At 44.4% G+C, this 18,978-nt stretch overlaps 1 protein-coding gene and 1 non-coding gene across 4 annotated transcripts in view; one reads left to right on the top strand and one right to left on the bottom strand.

The window, feature by feature from the left end:
• Positions 1–18,978, top strand: part of TBC1D2B (TBC1 domain family member 2B) — an 88,012-nt gene that overhangs the window by 16,166 nt on the left and 52,868 nt on the right. For 2 of the 3 annotated variants that reach the window (XM_032624323.1, XM_032624324.1), the window contains exons 2-3: positions 4,521–4,674; positions 14,273–14,438. In XM_032624323.1, the coding sequence (XP_032480214.1) occupies positions 4,521–4,674; positions 14,273–14,438 (320 nt within the window). The remainder of the gene's footprint in view (positions 1–4,520; positions 4,675–14,272; positions 14,439–18,978) is intronic. The other variant, XM_032624326.1, reaches the window with a different exon arrangement.
• On the bottom strand, positions 13,301–13,407 carry LOC116750043. Its single transcript, XR_004348788.1, has one exon. It is a non-coding gene; the product is annotated as a U6 spliceosomal RNA (small nuclear RNA).

Genomic DNA, 18,978 nt, shown 5'->3' with positions numbered 1-18,978 from the left:
GCTGCAGCTCAGTGGAGCGAGCCCTGGTGATGGACTCCTTGAGGTGCTGTCTGTGAAGCCAGATCACTCGAGGGTCCTTGCCTTCCTTTGGGAGGGGGCAGTGAAGACACTGAAACTGTGAGCCATCAGCCAGACCAGCCAGACCCATTCTTTGGGGTCCTCAAATAATGTTGGCATCTCCATGGACATTAACAGAGCATGGGGTGGTTGGAGATATGGAGGTACCTAGTTAAAGAAGAAAGTTATTTGAGTCATAAAGTCCTTTGGGAGGTGAATAATGTTGGCTGCCCCACACTCTCAAGAACCCCATGCCCTTGGTCATCCCCAAGGCCGTTTCCCACCCGCTGGGTTTCCCACCTAGCCAGATCTCCCACCAGCCTTGGCTCTCAAAATGGAATTTGTTTGCAATCATGATCTAGACCAGCATTGTTCAATAAAGACAGTGTGAATCAGTTATATACTTTTTTAAAAAAAAATAAATTTATTTATTTATTTTTGGTTGCGTTGGGTCTTCGTTGCTGCGTGCGGACCTGCTCTAGTTTCGGTGAGCGGGGGCTGCTCTTCATTGCGGTGTGCAAGCTTCTCATTGCGGTGGCTTCTCTTGTTGCAGAGCACGGGCTCTGGGGTGCGCGGGCTTCAGTAGTTGTGGCACGCAGGCTCAGTAATTGTGGCACGTGGGCTCAGTAGTTGTGGCTCGCAGGCTTAGTTGCTCCGCGGCATGTGGGATCTTCCCGGACCAGGGCTCAAACCTGTGTCCCCTGCACTGGCAGGCGGATTCTTAACCACTGCGCCACCAGGGAAGTCTCGCCAGTTATATACTTTTAAGTTTTCAGATACCCACATTAAACAGGTGAAATTAATTTTAATAAATATATTTTATTTAACCCAATGTGTCTATAATATTTCATCATGTGGTAGTAGCCGTATTTCACGTGCTCATGAGCCATGTGTGGCTAGCGGCTACTGTGTTTGGATGGGGCAGATTTAGACTAACTTTACCTGACTAACCAGGACTGGGGCAATGAAGAGACATCTAATTAGGACTGAACAAGATCAAATCTCAGTTCAGTCTCTGTTTAAAAGATATCAAGTGGGAAACACGGAGGTTTTGTAGATCGCTGCTGATTGTGCTGTTCTACTTTTAATCCTGCCCTGTCTCATGGGTCTCAGCTCCCTGAGGGAAGGGCCTCTGGGGGCTTTTCCCGCCTCCTTGATCATAGCACATGCCCTGGAGCCATGTGCCCCCAACAGCCTTTCACAGCTGCTTGGGGATTGAATTTGAGGTGCTTTTAGTGGTTGCTAGATTTTTTTGTTTTTAAAGGAAATGAACCCCAGTTAATCATTGTCTCGAGGTAGTTTTGCCTGCCTTATTGACCAGATTTCTGTAACATGAATAATATGTCAGACATTGAGAGCACATGATCTAAAAGTTTTTTTGCCCGAGGAATTTAGTGAGAGATGATTAAGAAGTTACTAACTGTTCCTCAGTCCGAATTTAATACTCAGAGATTTAAAGGGAAAAGGCTTTCTTGTAACAAGCAGCTTTCTCATGGTGTTTGCATTTCAGGAAACAGCTAGAGAGGTTAGTGATGGATCTGACACAGTATGGTCTTCTCCCTGGGATGGGGACGGGGGCCAGGCAGGGGAGCTGGTGGGAGGACCAGAACACACGCACACATGTGCACACACATGCATGCACTGTCAAAACACACACTTTCCCCTAAGCTGGGGGTCGGGAGACTAGGTGCTCAGTATGGACTCTGTGAAAGGAGGGAGGAGGAGGGATTAGGTGGGCTTTGGGTTCTGATTTGGCTGTCTCCCAGCCCCTTGCTCTTCCAGCCACTCTCTCCCCTCCTCTGGGAACGCTGGGGTCTCTTGTCCTGCCTCGGAGCCAGGCTGAGCCCCCAGCTGTGCTTTAGGGCTCTTGGGCCTGAGCAAATCTCCTCTTCTACCTGAACCCTTCTTCCCCTGCCCCCCTCCCCAGCCCCCCCCAATTTCCAAGAGCAGTGACTTTGTCTAATCTCATCATTGCCCTGCCAAGAATCCAGGAAGGCACTGGAGTCTCTTTGGGCGTTGTCCCTGCTTATCCCAGCTCCACCCTCCTGCCAGCCTCCGCTTGCCTGTGCTCTCTTGCCTCTGGGCCTTTGCACATACTCTTGTCTCTGCCTGGAGCTTCTTTTTTGTCTTGTCCTTATGGCCACCACCTGCTTCCCCTTTAAGACCAAGCTCCTGCATCATTTTATGATTACTTGTTTATTCATTTCTTCACTTACTTATTCAGCCAATATGTATCTGGCACTGAGCTGGATGTTAGAAAAATGGAGACATCTCAGAGTTTATGTTTATTCGAGAAGAGAGACATTAAGCCAAGACTGTGAACGTTTTGAATCCACAGGTAGCAGCTTTCCTAAACTTTCAGTACCTGATCCTTGACCCATCTCCTCTGCACCCTTCCGTCACACCAGCCCCACTTCACCCACTCAGACCTCTGTCATAGCACTTAACACACTCTTGAAACTACTGATTTATTTTTCCTATCTTTCTCACAAGCCCTGATTCCAGGTTCCTGGTAGATAAATATTAATAGTAAATGTTCGTTGAATGTATGGATGAAATGATGGCTTGGCTGATAGTTGGAGGGCTTTTCTGTAAGAAACCCAGAGATCATGTAGTGAATGGTTTTCCTTACCAGGGCTGTGCCTGCAAGTGTCACTAAAAAGACTCCAGGTTGTAGCAAGAGCACTTTGCTTGTGGACAGTAGAGGTTTGGTCTCTGGCTTGTCACTTGCTGTCGGGCCTACAAAGCAGTTTTCCAGATTGCCTCTGACCCTGGGATAGAATTTATAGGTGCCGAAACCACCGTGTCTGATGTCTGTACACCTTACTGGGTGCCACTGGTTCCCATAATCATGCCGTGGCATCCTTCTCCTTGGGACTTCTTTTTGGGGGCAGCCTGGAGACCTGTGACCCACACCTGCCATCTAGTTTGTTTTTTGTAGCTAGGTTCATTGTTTTGGGTTCCCTCTGTATCTTGGTTGATTTTTTTTTTTTAATGTTTACAGTGAAATTCACTCTTTGTGGTATATAGTTCTTTGAGTTTGGACAGATGCGTAGAATCATGTATCTACCCCCACAGTCATGGTGCAGAATAGGTTGATTACCCAAAAATCCACTTGTGCTGCCCCTTTGTAGTCAGTCGCCCCCTTCACCCAAGCCCTGGAAACCACAGATTTGTCTTCTGTCCCTATAATTTTGCCTTTTCAAGAATGTCACATAAATGGTATTGTGCAGTATGTAGCCCTTTGGGACTGGCTTCTTTCACATATGCGTGTAATATTCATCCATGTTGTGTGAATCAATCGTTTGCTCCTTTTTATTGCTGAACAGTATTTCATGGTACGGATGTGCCACAGTTTATCTGTTCACCAGATGAAGGACATTGGGCTTGTTTTCACTTTTTGGCGATCATGAATAAAGCCTCTGAACACTTGCATGCAGGTTTTTGTGTGAATGTACATTTTTATTCCTCTTCATTGAATACCTAGGAGTGGGGTTGCTGGGTCACTTGGTAAGTGTATGTTTATAAGGAACTGCCAAACTGTTTTCCAAAGAGCTGCACTGTTTTACATTCCCACCAGCAATGAATGAAAGTTCCAGTTGCTCTGGATCCTTTCCAGCCTTTGGTATTATCAATTTAAAAAAATTTTAGCCATTGTAATAGATGTCCTCTCTAGTTTTTAATCTGCAGTTTTCTTTGCTCACTCTCCCAGTTGCTGACAGGATCTAAATACCATTATTTGATTTGATTTGGCAGGGATGTTATCCATACCCATGTGAGATTTGACTTCTTAATTTATAGGTGCTCAGAGTGAAAGGGCACTGGGGATATCAAGCCTTCCTAAAACCTTTTGAGGAAAATGTTATGTTGTATCATTCTGTAATTTTAGAATTTAAAAAGATTTCTTATTATTAGGGTTAAATTCTTTATTTTAAAATTGCTATTTTCTTGACCAATTGTAGTGAACAAAAGTTACTAATCTTTTTTTTTTTTTTTAAGAAGATGTTGGGGGTAGGAGTTTATTAATTAATTAATTTATTTTTGCTGTGTTGGGCCTTCGTTTCTGTGTGAGGGCTTTCTCTAGTTGTGGCAAGTGGGGGCCACTCTTCATCGTGGTGTGCAGGCCTGTCACTATGGCGGCCTCTCTTGTTGCGGAGCACAGGCTCCAGACGCGCAGGCTCAGTAGTTGTGGCTCACGGGCCTAGTTGCTCCGCGGCATGTGGGATCTTCCCGGACCGGGGCTCGAACCCGTGTCCCCTGCATCGGTGGGCAGATTCTCAACCGCTGCGCCACCAGGGAAGCCCCCAAAGTTACTAATCTTGAAATTGAAATTTCTTTGACCTGTTCTTCTTACCTCTCCCTTTCATGTGGCAAGGTGTCCAGTCTGTCTTCACAAAACATAATTATTTTTTTAAGGTATGTTATTGGTGGCTATAACACTTTTTCCTCTTCCTTCTTTTTAGGCCCCTAATCGTCAACTCATGACTTACTGGTTACAAGAGCTTCAGCAGAAGAGATGGGAATATTGCAACAGTCTCGACATGGTAAAGTGGGACAGCAGGACCTCCCCGACTCCAGGGGATTTTTCTAAGGGTCTTGTGGCCAGAGATAACACAGGTAGGTCAGAAAGGGAGGGCACCTGTGTCAGTGCTTTGTGTGTCGCCGTTTGACGTAGCAAGTCAGCTTAGCAGAGGAATTGAGAATGAAAATAATAGTGGTGATCCCTTATAAATGGGCTGCATCCTATAGTTATTGAGGGCTTCCGTTTCCATGTACAGAATTGTATTCAAGCCCAGTGACAACCTCAGGAGTAAGGCAAGGCTGGTGCTAAGCATCCTAAAGAGATGGTACGGCTGAGAGCAGTGGGTCGTGAGTTGTGCTGACGTCCAGTCTGACTCCAGGGCCAGCCCGCTCTCTACTCTGTCTGAAGGTGAAGCACCCAAACCCACAGCCCTGTGCACAGATATGCGTGCACACTGGCAAGATGTTCTCAAAGCACTCAGTGTGATTCAGTGATGTTTCTTGGGAAGCTTTTAACTATCAGACACTAATTCTGTTTTATCCTGGATCTGTGGTATTTCCATAACTCATGCTAATCCCTGGCTGATTGCAGTGTGGAGATGATGTGGTTTTATATTGGAATATCAAAAATTAGAACCCTGTGATCTCCTCATGACTGTCTGGTGGTGCTGAGCATTGTTAACTGAAAGAACAGGACTATGGTTATACACAGACCACCCCTGACCCGGCGCCTGCAGGGACTACTGAGGTGGGGCTGTATTTGTGGTCCCTCTCTTCACACAGGGAGAAGAGCAGGCCCAGAAAAACCTGACCCCTGGGCCTTGAAGTAAGGCGTGAAAAGGCCAGGCCATCACACCAGCGTTTCTTAAGGACTGAAGGAGTGCATATTGGAATTTAGCCAGCATGGGCTAGTTCTCATGCCTGTAAAGAGGTGTGGTCCAGGCTTTGTAACACCTGCGGGACCTTTGCTCAGGAGAACACAGGCGACAGTCAAGCTCCCTGTAAATGAACGGTGGCATTGGCACATGTGCAGCCAACTTGTTTTGGAAACAAACGCCTTCTTGGACTTCTTAAATTATTTTTTTCCTCCAAATCCCTGTTTTCCTGCCAGCCTTGTTTTTACCAATCAGTAGGTTAACCCTCTGGTCAGTGAGAAATTACTATGTGTACTTCACTCCTCTTCCTATGCTGTGCTATGAGAGTTCTCAGGTCATTTTCATGGATGTCTTAACACGAATGATAGCAGGAGCTGAAAGGATGCCTCCAGTTTGGCTGAGAGGATGCCAGAACCCTCACTATGTTTAGTTTGTACTTCTGCTCATTGATGACTTAGTTATTTAAAAAAAACACTGTTATAGTGCTTTTGATCAAAAGAAGCTCTATAACTCAGTATCAGTCACTTGGAACGATTGGAAACCCTGCAGGGAAACCAGCAGTATTCATGGTGGTAGCTAGTGCCTTTGGCACAGACGATACTCACTTTGCCTCTGTTCCTTCTTTCTGAGGTCACCAAGCACCTCTCTCTAAGGGAGACTCAGGCATTAGACCGAGAGGAGGACCAGAGGAATGAAGCCCTGTGGTCTCTTTATAACACGCATCCTTCCTTCTTTTAAGCCAAAGTGCTGAGGCTAGGGAGCCGGCAAAAACACCTGCAGCCCGCATTTGGTTCTCTGCATTTGGTTTTGGGACTCTAGCCTGGGAGTTTGGAGTTGGCACCCTCTGGTGTTTACTCATTCATTCAGCAAGTAGATGCCCATGATGGGCTTGGATCTCCCCCCTCACAGAGTTTCTAGTCAAGCAGAGTGAAGAAAAAGTGAGATCACATGAGAGGGAAGGTACGGGGCACCAAGTGCCATGAATGGGTTGAGCACAGCTTTGGGGTGGGTGGGTTCACTCTCTGAGATCTGAGGATGACCGGGAGTCAGGCCAGGTAAGAGGAGTGCAATGCCCTCCAGGAGCTGGAAGGAGGGTGTGGCCAGAGGGTGCCAGCAGTGAGCTGAGCCTGGAGGCACACCCAGGGCCAGGGTGGGAGGGGCCTGGACCTCTGGGTTTGGGGTTTTGGACTCTCCTAAGAGCAGTGGAATGCTCTTAAATGCTCTTAAAATTGCTATTTTCTTGACCACTTGTAGTGAACAAAAGTTACTTGAAGTCATCTTGAACAAAAGTTCAAAGTCATCTTGAACAAAAGTCATCTTGAAGATTTTATGTGCGGAACCGACTGTAATTTTGAACTTCTGCCAATTTTTATATAGCTTTTAAGAACAAATGATGAAACTTTGGATGACCAGGCAATTTTCAAGACTATAATTATTCAGGAAGTCAGAAAGTCTAAAGGGGGAAGACAAGAAGAAAAGGCTAGATTTTCGTCACCCTCCTTTTTTATCATCATTTTAGATAAAAATTGGTTTAAAGGTAAAATGAGTTAAGGTATGTGGTGGTGCTCTGTCGTGTTTCTGAAGCCATGCTTGTAATTATCTGCTCTGCTTATCCTAAATCGTGCTAACTCTAGCTAGGATTGAAGACAAATGTTTTATTACTCTGATTTACATTAAAAAATAAAACTTTTCCTACTGTCCTCTCCTTGTTACCCAGTTTTTGGTAACATTTTCATTTGTTGTCTAATGGGTGTCACCCAGCAGTACCCTCCTAGCACCGAAATTCAACATGGGGAAAGATATAGGGAATTAACGTTTGACAGGCAGTTGTATCTTGGAAGGCAGCTCTCTCTGGTGGAAGGATCCCTGTGATCCTGGGTTTGAGTCTTGGCTTTGATATTTACTATTTGTCAGACTCTGAGTGAGTCATTTTCTCTCTAGTAAAGGGTAGCAAACTGCAGCCTGTGGAAATGAAGTTTTATCAGAATAAAGCACCACTCATTTATTTGCATATTGTCTGTGGCCGCTTTTGCACACCAGTGGTAGAGTTGAATAGTTGTCACAGAGACCATTTGGCTCACCAGTCTAAAATATCTACTACTGTCTGGGCCTTTAAGAAGAAGTTTGCTGACCCTTGCTGTGATGTCTTGAGCATACCTCTCTTTTTGAGCCTCAGTTTCTTTATCCGTAAAATGGACATTGTTCATTCCGTCTTTCACTCCAGGCATTCTTGTATTCTAGGCATTTGTGCCAGTACCTGGGATGTAAAGACAAATAAGTCGTGGGTCATGTTCTCAAGGAGTGTGTGGTCTGGTGAGGGACCCAGACAGGTAAAGAGGCCTGCACAATGCAGTCTGGTAAGCACAGGGCCAGAGGTGAGCACAGGAAGCTTACCTGCGTGTGGGTGTTGGAGGGTAGGGTGTTGGTGGTGTCTGAGAAGGCTTCCTGGACTAGGAGAGGGCTGAACTGAGTCCTGAAGAGCTGGCCTTGTGAAGCAGGGAAAGGAAAGGCCTGGAGACCCTAGAGACCAGGGCCTGACTTGAAGGTAGAGAGTGTGGACAGGAGTGACAAAGAGAAAGTTGGATGGATGATCAGGGACCAGACCTGGAAGGGCTTATGCATTTGAGATGATTAACCATGGCCGAGTGGGAGAGAATGGATTCCTTGGCAAGACAAGAGGAAGGGAGACCAGTTAGAAGGCTGGTTTGAGCCTAGAAATCATAGTATCCTTGAGTAGGGTTGCAGCAGAGAAGATGGAAAAAAGTGGGCAGAGTCGGGAGATTGTATGGTGGGAGAACTGGTGGATTAAAAGGTGGGATTAGCTTTGAGGGAGAGGGAAGGCAGAGGGTGCCATCCAGGTCCCAGGCCCAGGCATTTGGCTGGATGGGATTGGAAGGAATACTAACAACAACCTTGTCCCCCACCCGTCCCCATCCCGCCAGTATTTCTGTTTTGAGCATCAGATGGGAAACTGCAGTGTTAAGTGTAAAGTGTCAAGTGTATTATATATACACACGTATACATACATATATGATATTACCATTTTGAATCGGTTAGGATTATGTTCAGCCGCAAGTAACAGGAAACCTAATAGGGACTTACAAATAGAGATTTATTTGTCTCACGATGGCAGTCCATAGCTGGCGAACTTCCTCCCCAGTGCCATTGAGGGACCCATTCTGTTCCCCAGCCTTAGAGTATTAGCTTCCCTCCTCGTGCTAGCTGCCTTTGAGAGTGACACCTATATTAAAAAGGAGAAAGCTCTCCCAGAAACTCTTGCTTTATGCCTTATTGACTAGAACTGTGTCATAGAGACTCCGGAATGGAGTTTGAGGAGGCCAGTGTTTTAGCTGAGCGTGTGGCCACCATCAAAACCAGGGTCTGTAAGGAAGAGCTAGAATGGGTATCAGACAGGCAGCTGGCAGTGTCACGTAACTGCCTACATTAAATTTGTTTTCAAGAGTTCATGTTTCTAGAGTAAGAATCTGTTCATCTGTGTGACTGTAGTTTGCAGCCTCGATTAGTCAATCAAGTGTTAGAAAGTGAGATGACTTTGTTTGATCTGATCTGTCTGCCTTCCATCTGCAGCCTGGCCTCTGAAAGTATGCCACGCCTCAGACACCACTCTGCTCGTCTTCCGTGTTTGGATAGATAAAGACTTAGTTTCAACACAAAAGGAATACTTTGCAAAGATAAAATCAAGAGTCTGCAGACCTTCATATCTGTTGGGAACGAGGCAGCCAGAATCCAAAGGAGGCTTGTAGCGAGCTAATAGCCTCATTACAAGCTGTGTGTCCAGCACGTTCTGTTTACCTCATTTCCCATGTAAACTAATAGACAAACAAGTCAGGGATAACAAGACTTTGTTTTTTTAAGACTTCCTGAGAGTTCAGGAATACAAAAGCCCTCACCATCACAGGGGGAAAATGGTACAGTGAAGATGGTTTGAGGGATGACCACACCTTTCCTTCTCTGAAGCAGCCTCGAGAGTAACTGCCACCCTCTCTCTCTCGGCTTGTGTGGGAGCAGGGGGAGGGGAAGGGAAGTGGCTGCTTGTTCCAGTCCTCCCCCAGTTTGAGCCGCGCTGTCTGTGCAAGTGCTGGAACTGGTGGGAGGGAAACCGTAGGGTGGGACGCAGACCCCACATTAGCAGAGCCACAGGAATTCCATGGAATCATTTCATGTCACAGTTCCCTAAAGTCATCAAAGAAGCTATGCTTTTATGTTATCCTGTTTGTAGAATACTACAAAATGCCATGTGTTGTTTTAAAGTGTAAGTCACGGTGATTAGCAGCCTTGTAGCTGAGAGGCAGCCTGATCTAGTGCAGAAAGCTGATGGAATGAAGGGCACACACTGTCTCCCTCTCTGTGAGCAAGAAGCTGTCTCTGATTCCTTCTGGATGGAAGGTTCTGTGATTCCTAACGTCAGGCTGTGAAAGGGAGGGAGATGATGAGCAGGGTCAGATTCCAGCTGTGTCTCTGGGGGAGCCTGGGGGAGCCTCCTGAAGAAGGTCCAGAGGAGACGGTCCGTGGTGGGCTGGAGTGTGGTGCCTGTGGAGGCAGGCGGGGCCTGGCTCTGGGTGCGATGTGGCGCCGTGAACTGGGGGGGGGGGGGGGGGGGCGGGGGTTGGGCGGTGTGCTGGGGTGCCGAGCCGCTGCAGGAGTGCAGGGCGGTGGGAGAGGGGAAGAGAGGGAAGCCCTGGAGTCAGGTGTGCTCCCCACCCCTAGTGCAGGGGGTCTCTCAGAGGCAAGGTGGCAGGAGAGGGGCAGCCAGGAGGGATGATGGGCGTGGTTCCTTAGAGAACGACATGGGCCTGCCGCCTCCTGCGTGATTTCCTCAGCCTCCAGAAGGCCCTCCCTGCTGCACCACGGCAGTCGTTTATTTATTCCTTCAACCATTTTACCAGCATTTATTGAGTCTCTCCTCTGTGGCTGCTGTTGGGTACGCAGCTGTTAGCAAATCAGGCTGGGGTCCAGTTCTCACAAGATTTACGTCCTTGGTGAGGCATGGGAGAGAGCAGACAGATGCGTAATTAGCCAGACACGTGGCCTGGCCCACGGGGGACGCTCAGACCCGGTGGCTTGCTGCCTCTTCCTTTTGGGGTTAGATGCACACTGTGTCCTTACTTGGAAGATAACTGTACCGCTCCTGACCACGCCTTCACAATCTGGGTTAAACTCACTTTGATAAAAAGGGAAAAAAAGCTTTTTCAGGTTAACCCTGCTCTGAGTGTCCTCCCCCAGCTCACACTGGGGACTTGCAGGCTCTCTTTTGCGGTATCTTTGAGACACATGGCAGTGGCCTTTTCCCAGTGCTTTTCCCTCCTTTCTTGGAGGATGCTGCCTCTTGGGCACTCTGTTCTGCCCTCTGCGAGGTTGCTCGTGGTGGAGCTCGGAGCCGGAGAGGAGGGCAGACTCACGGAGGTGTCCATATGTGAGCAGGAGCCTCCCTCTGTGGGCCCCACAGGGCCCCTGGTGTTAGAATGCGTTCAGCAGGAAGGACTCCTGGAGATCTGGGAATGGCCACGCCAGAATGATAGAGGCTGTGCTGGAATCAGAACCCAGGAAATCTGTGGTCTAAAAGTCGCTCAGAGGTGTCATTTAGGCATTGGGAAGTGTTCAGAGATAACAGAGAAGGTCTGAACACCAAAACTCTTCAAGCACAGACTCTCTCCCCACTGCAGCTGCAAGATAAAGCACATGTTCATGAATCCAATCCATCCTCTTAAGGATTTCAAGGAAATACTGCCCTGTCCTAGTTTGTGTCCTTCTTGAGGCGGTACCCTGAATGCTAATGTTAGGACATGTATTGAGGGGAAGCCAGCAGCTCCGCTTTTAATTAAGGAAATCTCATGTGGTCTTTTAACAACCAAAAACCAGACAAAACAATCTAGCTAAAAGTGGGAAATGGCTTCTTTTTCACGTCAAACGATGACTTTTAGAAACGGTTTGTTTTGCCAACATCCTCCCTGGCCTCCGGTCCCTTTTCTGCACCCCACCCCCAGGGCCTGAGTTCCTCAGGAACCATTTCCAGTGTGGGTCCAGGGCTGCTGGCAGGCCTGGGCGTCCTGGTAACAGGTGCTTGACTATGCGAGAGAGCTTGACAGTCTCACCCGCAGAGGGGCCGCTCCTCACCTTGCTGCCAACCCACACAGGAAGAAGGGGCTGGACTCTGCTCGAAACAGAAACAGTGCAGTGCACTGTGTTTATTTCCTGGTTTGGTTTAGAGTTGTAATGCTTTGCCTGTGAGGGGTCTGCGAAAGACCAGCCTCCGGGAAGCCTGGGTGTCGGTTTTACCTTTGTCTGAAATAGAGGTGGTGCATCTGTGTGCCCAGTGACCGACACACACTCACAGATGTCGGATGCCTGCCTCTACCCAGTACAGTCACTGCACCCGCCATAAGGCTGTTGTCACTGCAGGAGCAGGTGACTGCCTTCTAGCCCCAGCTCAGGGCTCCTGTGTCCTGACAAATAAAGTAGGTAGAGGAAACTGGACCTGGTTAGTGGTGTTTGAACTTGTTTTTTGTTTGTTTATTGGAACTCTTTTTTTCCAAATGAAATCTCAAGAGGAACTCCAGGATATAAAAGAGTGAAAAGAGGAACCACTGTGGTTGAAGCTGAGAGTGGGACCCCTTCCTTCTCTCCCTCTGAAAATCCCCAAGGCATCTCCTGGACCCTAAGGCTCAGAGGAAAGTCTGGATACCAGGGACTCGATGCATTCGGTGGTGACTTGGAGCTTAACATTTTATTATTTTATATCTTTCTCCTAGATGCGTTCTCCTTTAGGGCAAGAACTCTCTCATTTTTTTTTTTTTTTTTTGTACTCCGAGCACGTAGTGCTTCATACACAGTGGTAACTTGAACCAAGAATCAGGAACCAGTGGTGGTTTGTAACTTCTGGCCTTCTTGACTTAATCTTATAATCCATTGCCAAGCCTATAGTTCTTCTGTCTATCAACACACCCTCTTGCTTTTTCCACTTAGAACGCTACTGTGAGCCAGGTGTTGACTCTCCTGGGCAGGCACCAGTTCCCCTCATGGATACACAGCAGTCATTTCGTGTCACAGCCAGCATACTTTTCCCAGTGTGTTCCTGGAGCCCTTGCCATGCTGACTGTGGTCAAGTTAGTGACCTGCCAACAAAGTGTGAGCCCATCATAAGGTGTTCCCGTTTGGAACATCAATTTTCAAGGGCCCCTGAGTCCAGGATTCCCTGTGCTCTGCCTTCTCTATGAGTGCTCGATGACCTTCACAGTGACCTGTCCTAAGTGAACTCAGGTTGTGTGCTTATCTGATTAGAAAGTAATTTTTTACTTGGTTATCAGTGTTCAGCGTTCCATTCTGATTCTGTTTCCACTGAAGGAGTGATGGTTGATATTGCCAATGTAGGGATGCTTTATTCAAGGGGAGTATAGGTCAAATTGATTATTGTAAAACAATGTTAAATTCTGTTTACAAACATATATATTCTCTGAGAGATTATATCGTTTGGAAGAATACAAAGTATTTATTGTTGGATACATTTTATCAAAACTTTAGAAAAGTAAGTTTTTATTATGGGTCTTATGGGAAATTTTAAGCATATGCAAAGAGAGAATAACATAATATTACCCACATGTTTATTAGGTAGTTTCAACAATCAGTATTTCATGACCCATCTTGTTTCATTGGTATACTTACCCACTTAATTTTGTTATTTGGAAGCAAATAACATGTTATTTGAGGCAAATATTATTTATTTGTTAAATAACAAAACGTTATCTTTTTCTTTGAATTTTATTTTTTTATACAGCAGGTTCTTACTATCCATTTTATACATATTAGTGTATATATGTCAATCCCAATCTAAAAATACAGAACGCTTCATGAATTTGCATGTCATCCTTGCGCAGGGGCCATGCTAATCTTTTGTGTATCGTTCTAGTTTTAGTATATGTGCTGCTGAAGCGAGCACCAAAATGTTATGTTGAAGCAAATTCTGGGCATCATATGATTGCAACCTTAAATATTTCAAACATTTACATTTTATTTTAAGATTTTTTTGATGTGGACCATTTTTAAAGTCTTTATTGAATTTGTTGCAGTATTGCTTCTGTTTTTTTATGTTTTTTGGTTTTTTGGCCACGAGGCATGTGGGATCTTAGCTCCCCGACCAGGGATCGAACCCATACCCGCCCTGCAATGGAAGGCAAAGTCTTAACCACTGGACCCCCAGGGAAGTCCCTCAACCACTTACATTTTAAAGATACATTCTGAAATTTGATCATGCTTTAGCATCAATGCATTTGCCTATGAATTTACTGAACTGCTATCCTTTATATGCAAACTTATTTTTTCAGTGTCACTATTTGCGATCAGCAAGTATATATATATTCTATTCCCCTCACTTTCTTACAGAAAAGGGCATTAATGTAATCTGGTCTGCACTTTGCTTTCTTCACCTAACAGTTTATCCTGGAAATTGTGCCTTATCGGTATAGGTGAGTGGACCATGATCACAGCTTTATACCTGGTGTACTGATCTACAAGACAGCAGAGAAGAGCCCTAGCTGCTTCTTTCCCTGGGCCGATGCTGTTAACTTGGTGGTTTGAAGCATGTACCACCTTCCTTTGAGGACCATGGGTCTACTTTAGATGAAAATGGTTGCAGAACACGCTAGCCGCCTACAGATTGTGTTTTCATGTAGTACACATTAAAAATATACTATAATATATACTATATAGATTTTTATATAGTATATCAAGACAGTGTGCTATGTAGGATATCAAGTTCCCCGTGGAAACTTGCAGTAACTGACACTTGTTTGCCTTTCTTTCAGATTTAATTAACCTGCACCCAAATGCTTCTGCAGAAAAAGCCAGAAATGTCCTAGCTGTGGAAACTGCCCCTGGAGAGCTGGTGGGAGAGCAAGCTGCAAATCAGCCTGCCCCAGGGCATCCAAATTCCATTAACTTCTCTTTGAAACAGTGGGGCACTGAGCTCAAGTGAGTCTTTGGAAAGCAGCATGTGAAACTGAAAATGGCTTATTTCTGATAATGTATGTTATAATTTTATATATGAAATTATAAAACCACCTGACATCTGTGAAGGCTTTATCACAAGGTACTTTTGCATATTTTGTTATTTTTTTAGCTTGTGTGCCTGTTGCTGTGAAACACTTCCGCACTCATGGTTTAATTGCTTGACTCTGTGAGGTAGGTCATATGGTTGACATTTTACAGAGAGAGCAGTTGGCTCAGGAAGAGTCCTTGTCTAAGGTCACAAGTCTCCCAGCCTACAGAGTTGAATGAGCATCACCACAATCAATTTGAGAACATTTTCATTACCCCAGAAAGAAACCCCAGTACCCGTTAGCAGTCCCTTCCCCTTTCCCCCAAACCTCTTCCTATCCGGCCCTTCGTAGCCACTAATCTACTTTTTGTGTCAATGGATTTGCCTGGTCGGATATTTCATATAAATGACATCATACGGTATGTGATCCTCTATGTCTTGCTTCTTTCACCGAGCATAATGTTTTTAAGGTTCATCCATGTTGTAGTACATATTAGTACTTCATTTCTTTTTTTGTTGTTATAAATTTATTTTATTTATTTTTAGCTGCGTTGGGTCTTCGTTGCTGCGTGCGGGCTTCCTCTAGTTGTGGCGAGCGGGGGCTACTCTTCATTGCAGTGCGTGGGCTTTTCATTGCGTTGGCTTCTCTTGTTGCGGAGCATGGGCTCTAGGCACACGGGCTTCAGTAGTTGTGGCTTGTGGGCTCTAGAGCGCAGGCTCAGTAGTTGTGGCGCATGGGCTTAGTTGCTCCATGGCATGTGGGATCTTCCCAGACCAGGGCTCCAACCCGTGTCCCCTGCATTGGCAGGCGGATTCTTAACCACTGCGCCACGAGGGAAGTCCCTATTTCTTTTTATTGAGCAATAAGATTCCATTATGTGGGTATACCACATTTTGTTTATCCATTCTTCAGTTAAGGGAAATTGGGGTTCTTTCTACTTTTTGGCTACTATGAATACAGCTGCTATAAATATCTGTGTGCAGGTTTTATGTGGGCATAATTTTTCAACTTCTTTGAGTAAATACCAAGGAACACGATTGCTGGATCATATGGTAAGAGTATGTTTAGTTTTGTAAGAAACTGCCAGTCTTCTGAAATGTACCACTTTGCCTTCACTTCTACCAGCGATGAATGAGAGTACCTGTTGCTCCACATCCTTGCCAGCATTTCGTGTTGTCAGATTTTTGTCATATCATGCCATATGATGTGATGCATTTTTCATGTGCTTATTTGCCACCTCTGTATCTTCTTTGGTGGAGTGTCTGTTAAGGTCTTTGGCCATTTTTTAACTGGGTTGTTTGTTTTCTTATTATTGAGTTTTAAGAACTCTTTGTATATTTTGAGTAGCAGTCCTTTATCAGATGTGTTTTTTGTAAATATATTTTCACAGTCTGTGGCTGTCGTTTAATTCTTATATTGCCTTTCACAGAACAGAAGTTTTAAATTTTAATCAAGTTCAACTTATCAATTATTTCTTTCAAGATTGTGTCTTCGGTATTGTATCTAATACCTTCACCATACCCAAGGTTGTGTAGGTTTTCTTCTGTGCTAACTTGTAGGAGTTCTATAATTTTGAGTTTTACATTTATGTCTGTGATCCATTTTGACTGAATTTTTGTGACGTGTGTAAGATTTGTGTCTAGATTCTTTATTTTGTATGTCGACGTCTAGTTGTTCCAGCACCGTTTGTTGAAGAGGTTATCTTTGCTCCATTGTATTGTCTTTGCTTTTTTGTCAAAGATCAGTTGACTGTATTTATGTGATTCTATTTCTTGATTCTCTGTTACGTTCCATTAAGGTATTTGTCTATTCTTTTGCCAATACCACACTGGCTTGATTACCATAGCTTTATAGTAAGCCTCAAAGTAGAGTAGTGTCAGTCTTCCAGCTTTGTTCTTCTTCAGTATTGTGTTGGATATTCTGGGTCTTTCCCCTCTTCATGTAAACTTTAGAATCAGTTTGTCAATAACCACAAAATAACTTGCTAGGATTTTGATTGGGGTTGCATTGAATCTATAGATAAAATTGGGACGAACTGACAATGTTGAGTCTTTCTATTCATGAGTGTGGAATATCTATCCATTTATTCTGTTCTTCTTTGATTTCATTCATCAGAGTTTTGTGGTTTTCCTCATACAGATCATATATATATATATATATATATATATATATATACTTAGATTTATACTTAAGTACTTTGCTTTCTTGGGTGCTATTGTAAATGATATGGTGTTTTTAATTTCAAATTCCACTTGTTCATTGTTGGTATATAGGAAAACAGTTGAATTTTGTATATTAATCTTATATTGTGCAACCTTGCTGTAATCACTTATTATTTCCAAGAGTTTTTTGGTTAATTCTTTCAGATTTTCTACATAGATGGTTGTGTCATCTATGAACAATTTTTTGTCTTCCTTCCCAGTCTTTTTCTTTTCTTTGCCTTATTGCATTAGCAAGGACTTCCAATATGGAGTTGAAAAGGAGTGGTGAGAGGGGACGTCGTTACCTTGTACCTGATCTTAGTGGAAATGCTTCAGGTTTCTTACCATTAAGTATGATGTTAGCTGTAGGCTTTTTGTAGATAGTCTATCAAGTTGAGAAAGTTCCCTCTATTCCTAGTTTACTGAGAGTTTTTATCATGAATGGGTGTTGGATTTTGTCAGATGCATTTTCTGCATCTGTTGATAGGATTATGTGATTTTCCTTTTCTAGTCTGTGATGTGATGGATTACAATAATTGATTTTAGTTTTTAAATTTATTTATTATTTTTGGCGGTGTTGGGTCTTCATTGCTGCACACGGGCTTTCTCTAGTTGCGGTGAGCGGGGCTACTCTTCGTTGCGGTGAATGGGCTTCTCATTGTGGTGGCTTTTCATGTTGCGGAGCACAGGCCCTAGAGCGTGGGGACTTGAGTAGATGCGGTGCATGGGCTCAGTAGTTGTGGCTCGTGGGCTCTAGAGCACAGGCTCAGTAGTTGTGGCACACGGGCTTAGTTGCTCTGTGGCATGTGGGATCTTCCCGGACCAGGGCTCAAACCCATGTCCCCTGCATTGGCAGGTGAACTCTTAACCACTGCGCCACCGTTAGAATGTTGAATGAGTCTTGCATACCTTGGATAAATCTCACTTCGTCGTGAAGTATAGTTTTTTTATACATTTTTGAATTTGATTTGCTAACATTTTGTTGAAGATTTTTGTATCTGTGTTCATAAGAGACATTTCTTTTTTTATTCTTTTTTTGGTTTGCCATTAGGGGAATGCTGCTCTCATAGAATGAGTTAGCAAGTATTCTCTCTGCTTCTATCCTTTGAAAGAGATTGCAGATAATTAATATAACTTCCTGGGACTTCCCTGGTGGTCCAGTGGTTAAGACTCTGCGCTCCCAGTGCAGGGGCCTGGGTTCGATCCCTGGTCAGGGAACGAGATCCTGCATGCCACAACTAAAGATCCCGCATGCTGCAACTAAAGGTGCCTTATGTGGCAACGAAGATCCCATGTGCTGCAACTAGGACCCAATGCAGCCAAATAAATAAATAAATATTTTAAAAGTTAGTATAATTTCTTTCTTTAATGTTTGGTAGAATTCATCAATGAACCCGTTTGGGCCTGTACTTTCTGTTTTGGAAGGTTATTATTGATTCCATTTTAAAAATAGATATAGGCCTATTCAGATCTTTTATTTCTTCTTGTGTGAGTTTTGGCAGATTGTGTCTTTCAAGGGATTGGTCCGTTTCATCTGAGTTATCAAATTTATGGACGTGGAGTTGTTCGTTGTATTTCTTGCGTATCCTTTTAATTTCTGTGGAATCTGTGGTGTTTTTCCCTCTTTAATCTCCGATATTAGTAATTGGTGTCATTTCTTTTTTCCATAGTTAGTCTGGCTAGAGGCTTATCACACTGATTGATCTTTTCAAAGAACCAGCTTTGGTTTCATGTTTTTTTTTTTAACATTTACTTAATTTATTTTTTGGCTGCGTTGTGTCTTAGTTGCGGCACTAGGGATCTTTCATTGTGGTGCACGGGCTCTTCGTTGCAGTGTGCAGGCTTCTCTCTAGTTGTGGCCTGCGGGCTCCAGAGCACATGGGCTCTGTAGTTGCAGCACGTGGGCTCTTTAGTTGTGGTGTGTGGGCTCAGTAGTTGAGGTGCACGGGCTTAGTTGCCCCACGGCATGTGGGATCTTAGTTCCCTGACCAGGGATCGAATTGGCATCCCCTGCATTGCAAGACAGATTCTTAAGCACTGGACCACCAGATAAGTCTCTGGTTTCATTTTTTTCTGTATTGATTTCCTGTTTTCAATTTTATTGATTTCTGCTCTACTTATTATTATTTATTTTCTTCTGCTTACTTTGGATTTAATTTGCTCTTATTTTTCTAGTATCCTATGGTAGAAACTTGGATTATTAATTTTAGATCTTTTTTCTTTTCTATTATATGCATTCAATGCTATAAATTTCCCTCTAAGCTCTGCTTT

Source organism: Phocoena sinus, chromosome 2 (assembly GCF_008692025.1).
Source record: "Phocoena sinus isolate mPhoSin1 chromosome 2, mPhoSin1.pri, whole genome shotgun sequence".
NCBI lineage: Eukaryota > Metazoa > Chordata > Mammalia > Artiodactyla > Phocoenidae > Phocoena > Phocoena sinus.
This window is presented reverse-complemented; position numbering and strand designations above follow the sequence as displayed.